A 13,634-nucleotide genomic window follows, 5' to 3' on the forward strand; every position below is an offset into this window, starting at 1 on the left:
GTTCATGGGTCAGCTTAGCCAAATACCATCTTCACCTACCTGGTGCCCTTTTGACACTTTGGACTATGACTGCTGCCAGCTTCAACCTAGCACATGTGTGCTGGCTGGAATTGATAGATGTAGTCCAAAACATATGGGGGACACCAGATTTTTTAAGGCTGGGCAGTTCCTTCACATGAAGGAAAAGAGTGCCTTTAAAGAAAAGTGGAAAACATGTAGACCCCAATTCAAGTAACATAGCATGCTGGATAAGCCCAGTACAAGGGCTTCTGCTAGGATAATGGTGCTTTCTCTCCACTCCTTGCCTGTATTTGCTCTGGAGGGTTGCCAAGACCCCCTCAACAGTGCACAGGGAGAAAGCAGGGGATCATTCTGGCAGAACTGCTAGCATGGACAGAATGATCAGATGAGTGTGGCACTGAATTGCTCTCATACTGTTTTTGTATGTTACATACAGGGGTTGCCGCAGATACAGTCAACTGTGAGGGAGGAGGGAGGAATAAATGCTACTGGATGACAGGGAGAAGGCAGAATTGCTCAACACCTACTTTGTCTCTGTCTTCACCCAAAAGGAAAGCAATGCCCAACCTGATGATAACAGAATAAACGATGCAAGGAGGGAGCTGAAGCCCAAGATAGGAAACAGGTCGTAAAGGAACATCTAGCTACGTTAAATGAATTCAGATCTCCAGGGCCTGGTCAGCTGCACCCAAGGGTACTAATGGAGCTCATGGATGTAATCTCAGAGCCTCTGCCTATAATATTTGAGAATTCTTGGAGAATAGGTGAGGTCCTTGTAGACTGGAGGTGGAGAAATGTTGTCCCTCTCTTCAAAATGGGGAAAAAGAAGAAGATCCAGGTATCTACTAACCAGGAAAGGGTCTAGAACAAATAATTAAATGGTCAGCTATGAGTACTAATACCCAGCATGGGTTTCTCAAAAACAAGTCATGCCAAACACATCTCATTTCTTTTTTCAATAAGTTACAAGCTTGGTAGATCAGGTGAATGCTGTGTACATAGTGTATCTTGATTTCAGTAATGCTTTTGACAACGTCTCCCACGGTACTCTTGCAGAGAAGCTGATAAAATGTGGGCTAGATGAGATAACTCTTAGGTTGATTTGTAACTGGCTGGCTGTCTGAACCAAAGAGTGCTGTCCTGGGCCCGTTGCTGTAATAGTACCAGTCTATTCTGCTTTGGTCAGACCCCATTGGGAGTACTAGGTCCAGTTCTGGGTGCCACAATTTAAGAAGGATAGTGACAAGCTGGAATGTGTGCAGAGGAGGGCATCCAAGATGAACAAGGGTCTGGAAACCAAGCTGTATGAGGAATGGTTGAGGGAGTTGGGTATGTTTAGCCAGGAAAAGAGGAGACTGAGAGCAGCCATGATAGCCATCTTCAAATATCTCAAGGGCTTTTGGGTGGTAAGAACTGTTTGACAGTGGAATAGAATGGTCACTCTTGGCAAGTGGTGGACTCTCCTTCATCAGAGGTTTTTAAACAGAAGCTGGATAGCCAATGGCTTTAAGCTACAAGAAAGGAGATTCTGACAAAAGATCAGGAAGAACTTTTTAAGGTTGGATGGCCATCTGTCCTGGATGCTTTATTCCTGCATTGCAGGAGATTGGATTAGATGATACTCAGGGTCCCTTCCAACTCTACAATTCTAAGATTCTACAACATCTGCTAAGGTGTCACTTGCAGTTTTTAGCAAATACTAGACTGCAGACAGGCTTTGAACTTCAGCTTCAGTTTAACTGCTGTAAAACACCCAAAGTCCAAGGTGCTGCATAAACAATGCTACAAATTTTCACTCAGCATTGCATCCACAATTAGCCCTTGCTTTCCTCCTACTTCCTTTGGAGCTAGAGAGGTGGCCAAAGATCTTCCCTGTAGTCGCAGTGGGATTCCTGTCTCTTCCCCAGCTCCAATGTTGGGAGAAAGGCTGGTGGAGGCTTTTTTTGTCACTGTATTGCTAAAGTGCTTAGAAAAGGATGGGCAGAAGCTAGATTTGAATCTACAGTAGATCTCTGGGTAGTTTATCAAATTTCTGTCCCACCCTTTCATCAGTCTCCAGTTGGTAGATCTCAAAACTCTAGCAAAAAACAAAAAGTTGACCTCATAAGTCAACCCTAATCTAGAAAGCCTCAATCACACAGAGCCAAACAAGCAACCTCCCAGCACACACTTTCAGCACCAAACTTAACATAAAAAGAGTCCTGCTAGATCAGGCCAAAGGCCTATATAATCCAGCATCCTGTATTCACAATGGCCAACCAGATGCCAAGCAGGACCTGAGTACCACTCTCCCCTCCTGCAGTTTTCAGCTGCTGGTAAGTAGTTTATTTTAAAAAAAAATTGAGGGGACTAGAGGAAGGTTGGGTTATTAAAACATCTGTTAAAATGAACAAATATGCGTAACATCCATGAGTCTATCTTCACAGGCCAAGGACAAATAACATATGATGCTGTTTTATTCCTGGAAAGTTAAGCAAGTGCAGATGGGGAAGCTGTCTGGGTGACAGACATTCAAGGAAACATGTAGAAGCTACTCTAAGCTACTCGGAGTAAAGAGCAGTTCCTAAGGAATGAACCAAGTGAAAGGGAAAAGTAATGTTAAAAACCCAGCTTAGAGAGACATAAAGAACAAAACATGACACACTGTCAATTCACAGCCTGTGCCATTCCCATGGATTTTATTACATTTCCTCTGATCCTCCCCAATATAGCATCCACAGCGCACACCCTCCACACCTTCTGATGTCTTAACAACCCCCCTGTGAGGTATGTTAAGGTAAGAGAAAGACTGGCCTGTGCGCTTCATGGTGGAGACAAGATCGAGCCTTTCATCTCTTTTATTTAGCACTGCAAGGGCCCATCCAGGCCTCAGTATGTTACTCACGTGGCATTGGGGGTGCTATTCCTGCCTCCATCCATCAGCTGGTCGTGTGTCAACATCACGGAGTAGTTCTCCACCAGCAGGTTGTCAGGGTCATCTGATTGGTCAGGCAATTTCCCCAAGGGATAATTTCCCCACTTCACCCAATCTGTGAGAGAAGACACAGATAATTCAGCACGATCAAATGCCTTTCACCTGGGGTTAGTCTGTTCATACGGACTATGAACAAAATGTGGTACAATATTATTGCAACCACAGAGCCTAGGACTTGCCAATCAGAAGGTCGGTGGTTTGAATCCCCGCGACGGGGTGAGCTCCCGTTGCTCGGTCTCTGCTCCTGCCAACCTAGCAATTCGAAAGCACGTCAAAGTGCAAGTAGATAAATAGGTACTGCTCCGGCAGGAAAGTAAACGGCATTTCCGTGCGCTGCTCTGTTTCTCCAGAAGCGGCTTAGTCATGCTGGCTGCATGACCCGGAAGCTGTACGCCAGCTCCCTCAGCCAATAAAGCAAGATGAGCGCCGCAACCCCAGAGTCAGTCACGACTGGACCTATTGGTCAGGGGTCCCTTTACCTTTACACAGGGGTTCGGTTTCAAGGGTTCTGAATATACACGAAAAGCATGTATACCCAAACCCCTGGAACGGCTAAGGACTGCAATACCTCAAGGACTGCCTCTTCCCATATGATCATCTTCTCAGGCCCTTCTTTGTGTGCCTCCTCTTCGAGGTCCAGAGGGTGGCAACACAAGAACGGGCCTTCTCTGCAGCACCTCCCCGTCTATGGAATGCTCTCTTTAGGGAAGTTCATTATACACCTTTGGGCACCAGGCAAAAACGTTCCTTTTTAACCAGGCCTTTGGTTGATCTTATTGACATCCAACACCCTTTTAGAATGTCGCTTGGAGGGTGTGTGTGTAATTGCTTTTGGTTTGATTTTATACGTTGTGGTCTTGTTGTGAACCGCCCTGAGACCTCTGGGTATAGGGCAGTGTATAAGTTGAATGAATGAATGAATGAACCACCCAGCAGCTAGTGGGTGAGGGGGGGGGGGGAGAGGGTGGGCCTTGCCCAGCAAGCTTAAAAGCTCTTTATGTGTGGGGTAACCCAAGTGGAGCTTTTAAACTCTCTGCCCTGCTTGGATTTAACTTGCATAATTTCAACCAGCTTGCCTTCAACTGAAACCGAGGAAATTAAATATGTGTAAGATGTGATCATGCTGTATTCCCGGTTTTTCCTCTCCCCAGAGATCGATGTGGGTTAGAATTGAGTTAAAATGTAAGTATGCTTTACAATGAATGGGAAACCTCTTTCAGTCCGAAGGCCACAATCCCTCACAGGCATCCTTCTGGTGTCACATGCCAGTGATAGGTGGGTCTGGAGGCAAAATTGTGTGAAGCCACTTTTTGCATGGCTGGAATGTCTCCTACTCCATGAACTCAGAGGTTGCACACCCATTCCTCCCTATCCTCCATCCAGGCAAGCAATGAACATTGCAGCCAGGCAAAAGCAGGGCTGGTGTGGCCTGGGGAAGGTGCACGGCCTGCAGATAGTCTTTCAAATAAGGCTGGGGGTCATATTTGCCCTTTGGGCTTGAAGTTCCTGATCAGGTTTCAGAACATCAATAATCGTCAACCCTTCCAAACAAGCACTGAGAGACCAACTTCTTAACATATACGGCCTATGCATGGAGATAATAATAATAATAACAACAACAACAACAACAACAACAACAACATTATACCCCACCCATCTGGCTGCATTGCAACACACCTTATGGCAGGCTGCAACTGTGCACTGGGTCAGCTTCAGAGTGAGACTTGCATCACTCTAGCCTTGATCTAGCTTGTTTCATAGCCTGGAGCTCCCCAGAAGACAAAGAGACCAATTGGGCTCCACAATGCTGGAGAGGATGCTCAGGAACAATCGTGCCAACTATTCATTTCATCTTGGATTCCATAGGCAATCCTGTCTATAACAGGATTGTCAGCTTTCTTAGCTGGAAATCCCCCAGATCATTCAAGAAACACACACACAGTTGCATTAGTTTCTAAAGATGGGTTACCCCATCTTTAGGTGGGAACTACCAGTGTCAGTCCAAAACTTACCCAATGATGGTCTGATCATGACAAGGGAGTTCACTGAACACTCACACAAATCCTTGGGTCCTTCCCTCATATCATTTCGAGCAAAGGATATATTTCCCTCATATCATTTTGATAAATGATATTTCCCTCATTTCAAGCAAAGACCATATTGAGGGTCCAATGTGTTGGACCAATGGTCTAGAAATTTGACAATCTGTTTCTTCAGCAGAGCAGGGCAGCAAATGCAGAGCAGTGTGATTCTACTTGACCCCCCTACACACACTTTGTCAGTTGAATACAAGCTTATATGTTGAGTTGCCCACAAACATCTAATTGATGCAGTGAATGAGGTGCAGATCAATTCTGAGCTGTAAACACACTTCAGACTGAGCCATGATTATTTCTGGATAAACCAGCTCAAAATATCCTCACCATTCCGCCCCCCAAAAGAAAACAAGTGTGTGGGTGAGAGACACAGAGAGAGAGGGGGGGGGAGGGAAAGAGAATGAATGAATGAATTTGAGTAGTTTCTAAATGAGTGGAGCATTGAAAGCAGATTTTTTATATCTCTTTGGGGCATGTCTAACACAACATTTCTGAAAACTTATTGGGCAACACACTGGGTAACTGCCTGGGAAACTCAATGTGTACTACTTGAGCAATAAGGAAATTAAAAAGATTATTAGAGAGAGCTGGAATTAATACTAAATCTAGTAACAGGTGCTAGAATGAGGCTGACTCAGCCTAGGGGGAAAAACAAGCAACATTCCTAGCTCAGAATGATTCTCACAAGCCCGGGCATTTTGCACTGAAGACTAGACTGACGCAGAGAATACTTTCTTTTTTTAACATTAGAACTCAGCATCATCCAAAGAAATTGAATGGGGCACTCAACACACAAATTAACTTATAGGACTGCACCTGGGATCCTGCAGGCAAAGCAGATATTCTACCACTGATAACTTACAAGAGAGGGTCCTCTTTCTCTCCCTCCACCAACTCATCCCCCCATGTGATTTTATCACCTCAGAACATACTTAGGAAGCTGCCTTGTGCCAAATCAGACCATTAGTTCACTGTCTAAGGCAACAGCTCTCTATGGTTTCAGGTGGGTATTTTCCAGGCCTACCTAGAGATGCCTGGGAATGAACATGGGACTTTTTGCATGCCAAGCATGTGTTCTATCCTTCATAGCTCCTGCAAAGTTCTATTTCCTCTGATGTAGCAAAGGCCCCTGCTAGGCAAAGAATGAAACTGTGGGCTCAAGTGTCTCTGAATCACAGGTGCTTAGTTCCATCCTTTTCTATCTCCACTCAACTGTTTGGCTGTAAGTCACTTTGGGCTGCCCAGGGTAAGAGGAAGTGACTCACAAATCCAATAATAATATTAACAGCCCACCACTGCCACTACCACCATTCCACATACTTGCAACTACTAATCATGATGTGTACAGATACTCAAGACAATGCCAGATGTAAGGCTGGAGACACTCCAGACTGCTTCTTGTTTCTCCCCTTCCCCAGCAAACCAAAAGGCAATTTTTACCTGGGCTGACCTGCCAGACCGACCCAAGCAGAACCATCTTTCTCTCATCAAGATATCCAGGGTAGAGATGTGCTGCCTGAGCTTCTCCCTCTTCCTCCTCCATCTCTTCTTCTTCTTCTTCTTCAATATCTCCCAGCGGCCACTCATGCTTTGTAGTTCTTTTGGCAAGCCCTCTGGCCATATTGCTCTGCTTCACTTGCCACTGTAAGCTCTCCACAGTATAAATAGGCTGCTTGCGGAGTTCTGGGATTGAGCCTGGGCTGGGAACGGTGTCCTCTTGGGTGTAAATAGAGGTGAGGTAAAGAAGCAATTCCTTGGAATCTGGAGGCAAAGGCTGATCCAATTTTTCCAGAATCCTGAGCCCGGAAAGAGAGACATGTGGAGAGAGTGTGATGCAAGGGCAGAACAACTGCTTTCAAATGAGTTGGCCAAAGCAAGTTAGTGTTTAAGAAGCCAGCTGGGCATAATAGGTGCCAATAAATTCCATACCTGCAAGTTTTATTTCCCTATCTCGGTGTGGAGCACACCAAACCACCGCACTCCTTGCAAGTGCACCACACTCTCATGTGAACCCAAGCACAGAATTAAGCAAGATCAACTTGAGAAAGTGCAAGGGACAGAGAAAGGGAGGCTTGGAAGGCTTCATTTGATACCCAAGCCTGAGGATCCCCATCTCTGCCCTAGGGTTTTTAAGTGCCAAGGTATTTAGAGTACTTCAAGTAAAAAGTCCCATCTCTTACCTGTGTTGACAGGGCAATGAGAACCCAGTTCAGAGGCTGAAGTATTGGCTGCAAATCATGTTGGTTTCCTGAACTGACTCTTCTGCACTAACACCCTGAAGACCAGGTCTCCACCACCGTGCATATTCCAGTGAATGGCTTACATACTTACATGTGCATGAGATGAGGACTCGCCCAGCAAGTAGCTTCTAGGCAACAATCAAGGAGTTTTTGCCACTGCAGTGAAACATTTTGAAGAAATGGCTCCGGGGTGCTTTCGCTATTTGTGTGGGAATGCATTGACTTTTTCTCTTCACGCAGAACCATGAAAGAAAAAGAAAAGAGACACTTAGCTGGCAAAGAAAGAGTGTGTAATCAAATGAGTTGGATTTGAAAAAGGAAGGCCTGGGTCAAAATTCCATATCTGCCATAATGTGGCTTTGGGAAAGTGTTACTTTGTCTCAGCCCCAGTTGTCTTATCTGTAAAATGGCGCCAAGAGTAGCTGATTTAACAGTATGTGTTTTAAAACAGAAAAACAAGTAGATGGAGAGCCAGTTTCGAGAAAACCTCAAGGAGCAGGTTTGTCAAATTTTACTAACAGAACAAGGCATTGGTGGGAGCCAGACTGATCAGAACAACAGCAGTTCAATTGCCATCTAACAGATGGCTTTAAATGGTGATTAGACAAATTCATAGGGGCCAGTTCTATCAAAGGCTATTTGTCAAGTGGAACTTCCATAATCAGAAACAGCCACTTTGAATACCAGTTGTTGTGAGGGACAGCCATTGCTTTCATGCTCTGCTCATAGACTCCTTCAGAAGTTAGTCCCTGCTAAAATAAGAATGTTAGACTAGATGAATCTTTGGTTCAGTGCAGGACTACCCTTGTGTTCCAATTCTTGAGGCTTAAGCAAAAGGTATCATTAAAAGGAAGAAAATGAGGGTGTAGAAAAGAGCCCTACAAGGAGAGCAACTCCTTTCCAGATTTATAGTAAATGTGACATTGCTAGGTTTTCCCATTCGCTAGTTCCTACAAAACTGCAAATGTAGTTGGCAAGGAACATTAATTCACACTAATGTGTGTATTAACACATTAATGTGTTTCCTCAACCTTCAAGGCTGCATACACAGAAAGTCATGGTCACCTGTATTCTACTTATTCTATTTGTCTTTTTTGTATGTGGTATATAAACACATAAAATAAATAGCAAAAAATATTTTTTCATATTGGTTTGCATGTTTTAGATCAGCCTTCCTCAACCTGGTACCCTTCAGAAGTTCTGGCCTCCCACTCTCATGGCTGATAGAAACGGTCATCAAAACTTCTGGTGGGTACCAGGCTGGGGACAGTTACCTTAAATGTTTATTATTATTTGTTTTATTACATTTATATCCCACCTTTACTCCATGGAGCTCAAGGCGGCATACTTAAGTTCTCCTCCCCCCTCCCCCTTTTTATCCTGTGTGGTAGGTTAAGCTGAGAGCGAGTGACTGGCCCAAGTGAGCTTCACTGCTGAGTGGGGACTAGAACTCTGGTCTCCCAGGTCCTAGCCCAACTCTGTAGCCACTACACCACCCTGGCTCTCAAAAAATGTTGCTGTTGATGATGAGGATTAGACAGCGCTTTCTGTGGCTTTTTATTCCTGCAAAGGGTACAATACTCACTTGATGGTGCGCTGGTCTCTAAAATTTTTGTGAGCCACCTGATGAGATAGTCTGACCGGAGTTCGGTAATCGAGAAGAATTTCTTCAGCTCACAGAACAGCATCTCGGCCAGAGTCTGTGTGAAGTCTCTAGAGTGCAGGCCCCTCAGGAGGGGGTACCAGAAGCAACCAAAAGACTGAGGGATTCTAAAATCCCAATCCGCGGTTTCTACACCACCACCAAGGGGAGAGAGGAAAAAAGTTATTCAAACAACAACAACCAGGTAATATATTGACCACATTCCCTTAATTTTCCTCAAGTTTTAAAGTTATATTTCTGCATGATTATTGTTACTACTGTTATCAGCAGGAGGGTGTAGAACCACAATCATAAGGCTGTATCCAATGCTAGCTCTACTCAAAGCAGAGTCACTGAAATTAATAGACATGATTAACTCAATTTCATTAATTTGAAAAGGCAAGGTGCAGGGCAGTTTACTACTTTCTCATTCTGTCATTGCCCCCTCCCCACATTCCACATAATTTTTTGACTATGATGGCAACTGAAAGCTATTAATTTATATTACTTAAAATGGTAATACGGTTTCCAGTTTGCTAGGATGTAGCACAGATTTGTTTTATTTATTTTGAGTGGTCAACTGCTGAAACCATGTGCACACATCTGTGCCAAAAGAAAAGAGAAATCTAGAGCACTAACCTAGATGTTCAATATTCAAGATGTTCAGCTCTTCCGTGGTTGGGATGAGAAAGCCATCATCAAGCAACACTTCGATCATAGCCTCCCTAGAGTCATTACAAATCTCAGTGAGTTTCCTTCCTTCCGCTCTACCACTCCATATGAGCACCAGACACCATTGGTATAACCCAACCTTCTTCAATTGTGCTTATTTAATGCCAAACCATTAGAAAGAACAAGGCTTGAGTACATTGCACACTTCCTCCTTCCCTTCTGATCTTGGTGTAGCTATTAACCTTAGTTCATTGGTACAGTGGTGCCTCACAAGACGAAAAGACTCCGTTCTGTGATTCTCTTCGTCTAGCGGTTTTTTCGTCTTGCAAAGCAAGCCCATTGACGGATTAGCGGTATTAGCGGCTTTTAGCAGCTTATCGGATCAGCTGATAAGCGGCTTAGCGGCTTAGAAAAAGGGGGGGAGGGAAAGAAACCCGCAGGAACTCGCAATACATTTTCGTCTTGCGAAGCAAGCCCATAGGAGATTCGTTTTGCGAAGCACCTCCAAAACGGAAAACTCTTTCGTCTAGTGAGTTTTCCATCTTGCGAGGCATTCGTCTTGCGGGGCACCACTGTACATTCCAATGGCCAAATGACTGTTTGCACCTGCCTACAAACTAGGATCCAATCACAAACCAGAATTTCTTCTCATCTTCATATGCTAGGGAAATGGAATGTTTTCCTTATGCCATTCCTGTGGGAGATTAGCAGCCAAACCTAACAAATGCATATTCTTCCCACATAGCATGAGAAGGGGCTAAGTCAACGGAGCTGTATTGCTGATAGGCAGATACTCAGACCATAGAAATACAAGTGGTAGAAATGGCTCTATGTGATGTTATTTCCCTTCCTCTCTTGGAGAGGAAGCAACATATAGTACTTCCTGTTCCTCTCTCTCTCATCCTTTGACCAGCCATGAGGGCAGTCGGGCCCTCCGCTTGCTCCAGCGTCAGGCATGTGCTATACTGCCTACGGGATATTTTTTTAATGCTGCCATTGCTGTGAACCAATGCATGATTACAAAGCAAGTAAATCTTATTTTAAATATACTTTATAAGTTGTTGCCTGATTGTTTGTTGAGTGGGATAAGAAGTGAGAAGGTAGCTTATTTCATTAGGTGGACTTGCTCAAAATGAGCCTTTACAGCCTAATTCCTATGCTTTTAGCATAGGATTTTTTGCTGCCAAGGGTGGAATGTTAAAACTGTTCAACACATGTGGCCCGGAGGGATATATTGCAATTAATCTATTTTCTTCTACCTATTAAAATTCATCCCACAATTTCATAGTTTGGTATTACATCTGAAGAACGTTTTTGCTTTTCTGTTCTGGTTTGGAGTGAAGCTGCCAGTTGTGGAAACCAAAATTGAGGAAAGGAAACACACATCCTACACTTACTTCCAATTCTCCAATCTATTGCTGAGAGGATCAGAACCAGCCCACTGATAAATCCACAATAATACAGTTTGAGTCTCTATATAGAAGTTCAATAAAGTTGTGGGGGTTTCAAAAAAAGGGGGGAGGAGGAATCTGTTTCTAAAACAGGAATATACTACAGCTAATAAAAGAGGATGGGGAGACAAATCTCATTTCTGGAAGTGTCATATAATAGTGTTAGTTTCTAAAAGGAAACTTCTAGTTGGAAAGGGAAGATGTCATTGTAGTCAGTGCATCAGTTCCAGTTGCTGTAAATAGACACAGCCTCTCCCCCAGGCTGTAAAAATAGCAGCTTGTACTATAATTCAAAAGGCATGTTTCTGCAAAAACTGGGAAATGAACAACAGATCAAAATGAACAAGGGGTAAGTAGGCCTCTGGTCAATTGCTCAGGGACTGCTATGATGCTGCTATGCTGGAGCAAATTATAAAACAGCATTAATTCCATGTTCTCTGTTCCCTCCCACCTACCACCCACCCACCCCCTTACTATTACCTTTCTGGCACCAAAACCTGGAAGCAGGTTGGAAAGGTGAATGCAAAAGATATCAGGTTTTAGTCTCTAGCAGCAGCTCTCCAGATTTTCCCAGCACTGTCTGGGGATGCCAGAGGTTGAACCCGGGACCTTCTGAATGTAAAGCATGTGCTCTACCACTTGAACCACAGTCCTTCTCAAAAGGCATCAGTGAAGCTGGCTCTCACTTCTTCTATCAGAAGCATCCCTGAACAGTACCAGCCCTGCCTCCACTGCCGCTGCCTGCTGCTTTTCTCCACTTGACCGTCAAACCTGTTGGCGGATAAGCAGCTCTGAAGTGGAAGACTTACAAAAGAGAAGCAGCAGGCAGGGGGGAGAAGGTTAAGCGCATGGACATAAACACAAACACTGCTTTTTGCAACTGTCTCTCATATATTCCATTTTTATCCTACCTCGAGCTCATGCTCAAGGACTTTCCATCCACAGGGCATGCTCTGGGGATGTGGTGGTACCTCATCAAAATGCCCTCAGGTGGGTCCCCTCCATTGCTGGGCCCCTGCGGCAATGGTAACAACACCATTTAAAGTCTCTACAAATGTTGTGGTGCAATGCTTTGTCGGGGGCATTGCGATGCACTGGCAGAAGCTGGTGCTTATTCAGAACTTCATCTATGAAATAATAAGAGAGACTGCTAGAGCTGACATCCACAGCAGCCAAGGATGGCATGTGGTGATCCCAGCCAATGACCAGCCCCACGTCCTGGGGTGTACAAACCCCTTATTTAACAAACAGGCATTTCTGCCCTGATCTGGCAACAATGGAAGGCTTAGACTACTTCTTTAAAAGGGAGGGAGAGAAAGAGGGAGAGGTGCACTTGATCATATTCCCGCACCCTTCATAAACATATTTTTCTTTACCCTGGTAATTTTAAGAAAGCAAAAGCCACCCCCTCTTCACAAAGCCTGTTCAGAGCCTGGAGAAGTCCTGCAACAGAGAAAAAGTGCTCAACTCCTGGTCTCTAAAAAGCTGCAGGCTATTTAAAACAGATGGTTTCAAGCTTGTGGAAGGTAATGGGCCCAGCTCTTATCATGTCTCTGAAACCAAGGAAATTCTTCCCAATGAAATGGGGAACCAAAACCTGAGTTTCTTGCTCAGTCACAAACCTCAACCCTCTATGGAACTAGCTCAGGTGACCCATGGAGAAACCCCCTTCCTGGTTTCCATGCCCATCCATGTCCAGAACAGGTGCACCTTCTCTCCATATGTGTATATATATATATATACCTCCCAGTAGCCCAGTTTCTGCTAGAACACCAATGTGACTAAGAATCTTGAACATTAAACTATCAACATCTTGAACAATATGACCTCAGTGATTCTGCTACTAGTAGCCTTGTACCCGATATTGCTAAGAAATTCTAGGAAAGTGGGGGTGGCGTGAGTTTTGCAAGGTTCTGCCCACCATCTTGATTCAAATAGCATCTACTCATATCTAAATATAGTTGAAAACCTGCTCATAGATCTCAGGAATGATCATGCAAAATTGGGTTATGATATCTTAAGAAAGCGTTTGCCAACCAGGTGTTCTCCAGATGTTTTGGACTACAACTCCTTTCAGCCCCTGGAAAGCAACCAGGTTGGCAAAGGCTGTCTTAAGAGGTGTTCAAATGTACAGCAAACAGACAAACAACATTCCAAAATATATAGGAAATATATAGTAAAGGGTGGCTATCAATATGTGATGTCAATCTTACTACACTGAATTTTATTTTATTTTATAGGAGAATCACTTCCATTTGGAGGGCTGCATCCAGAAGTGGCTCTCTGTGGGCCACTCACCTACCAATTACCTGATGTAATAAGACATCTGGTTATCAAAACTTCCAAGCCACAGCTGCAAAGGAAATTTCTACAAGTATAGGAAAGGTGGTCAGAGTTTGCCCAAAACTGATTAGTATGCTTGGGGCAAGTTATCAGGCCCAATGGCCAGATGTTCTCCAACACCACTTAAAAGTTCTTGTGATATTACAGTATTCTATTCATTATATAAATTTATATACTGCTTCTCATATTTAAGCA

At 44.1% G+C, this 13,634-nt stretch overlaps 1 protein-coding gene across 2 annotated transcripts in view; it reads right to left on the reverse strand.

Annotated features, from left to right (window-relative positions):
• LAS1L (LAS1 like ribosome biogenesis factor) overlaps window positions 1–13,634 on the reverse strand; it is a 50,482-nt gene that overhangs the window by 7,714 nt on the left and 29,134 nt on the right. For both annotated transcript variants that reach the window (XM_081179323.1, XM_081179322.1), the window contains exons 9-13: window positions 9,613–9,698; window positions 8,917–9,123; window positions 7,423–7,561; window positions 6,532–6,887; window positions 2,906–3,050 (exon numbers count right to left, since the gene is read on the reverse strand). In XM_081179323.1, the coding sequence (XP_081035449.1) occupies window positions 2,906–3,050; window positions 6,532–6,887; window positions 7,423–7,561; window positions 8,917–9,123; window positions 9,613–9,698 (933 nt within the window). The remainder of the gene's footprint in view (window positions 1–2,905; window positions 3,051–6,531; window positions 6,888–7,422; window positions 7,562–8,916; window positions 9,124–9,612; window positions 9,699–13,634) is intronic.

Source organism: Podarcis bocagei (assembly GCF_964188305.1).
Source record: "Podarcis bocagei genome assembly, chromosome: Z".
Lineage (NCBI taxonomy): Eukaryota > Metazoa > Chordata > Lepidosauria > Squamata > Lacertidae > Podarcis > Podarcis bocagei.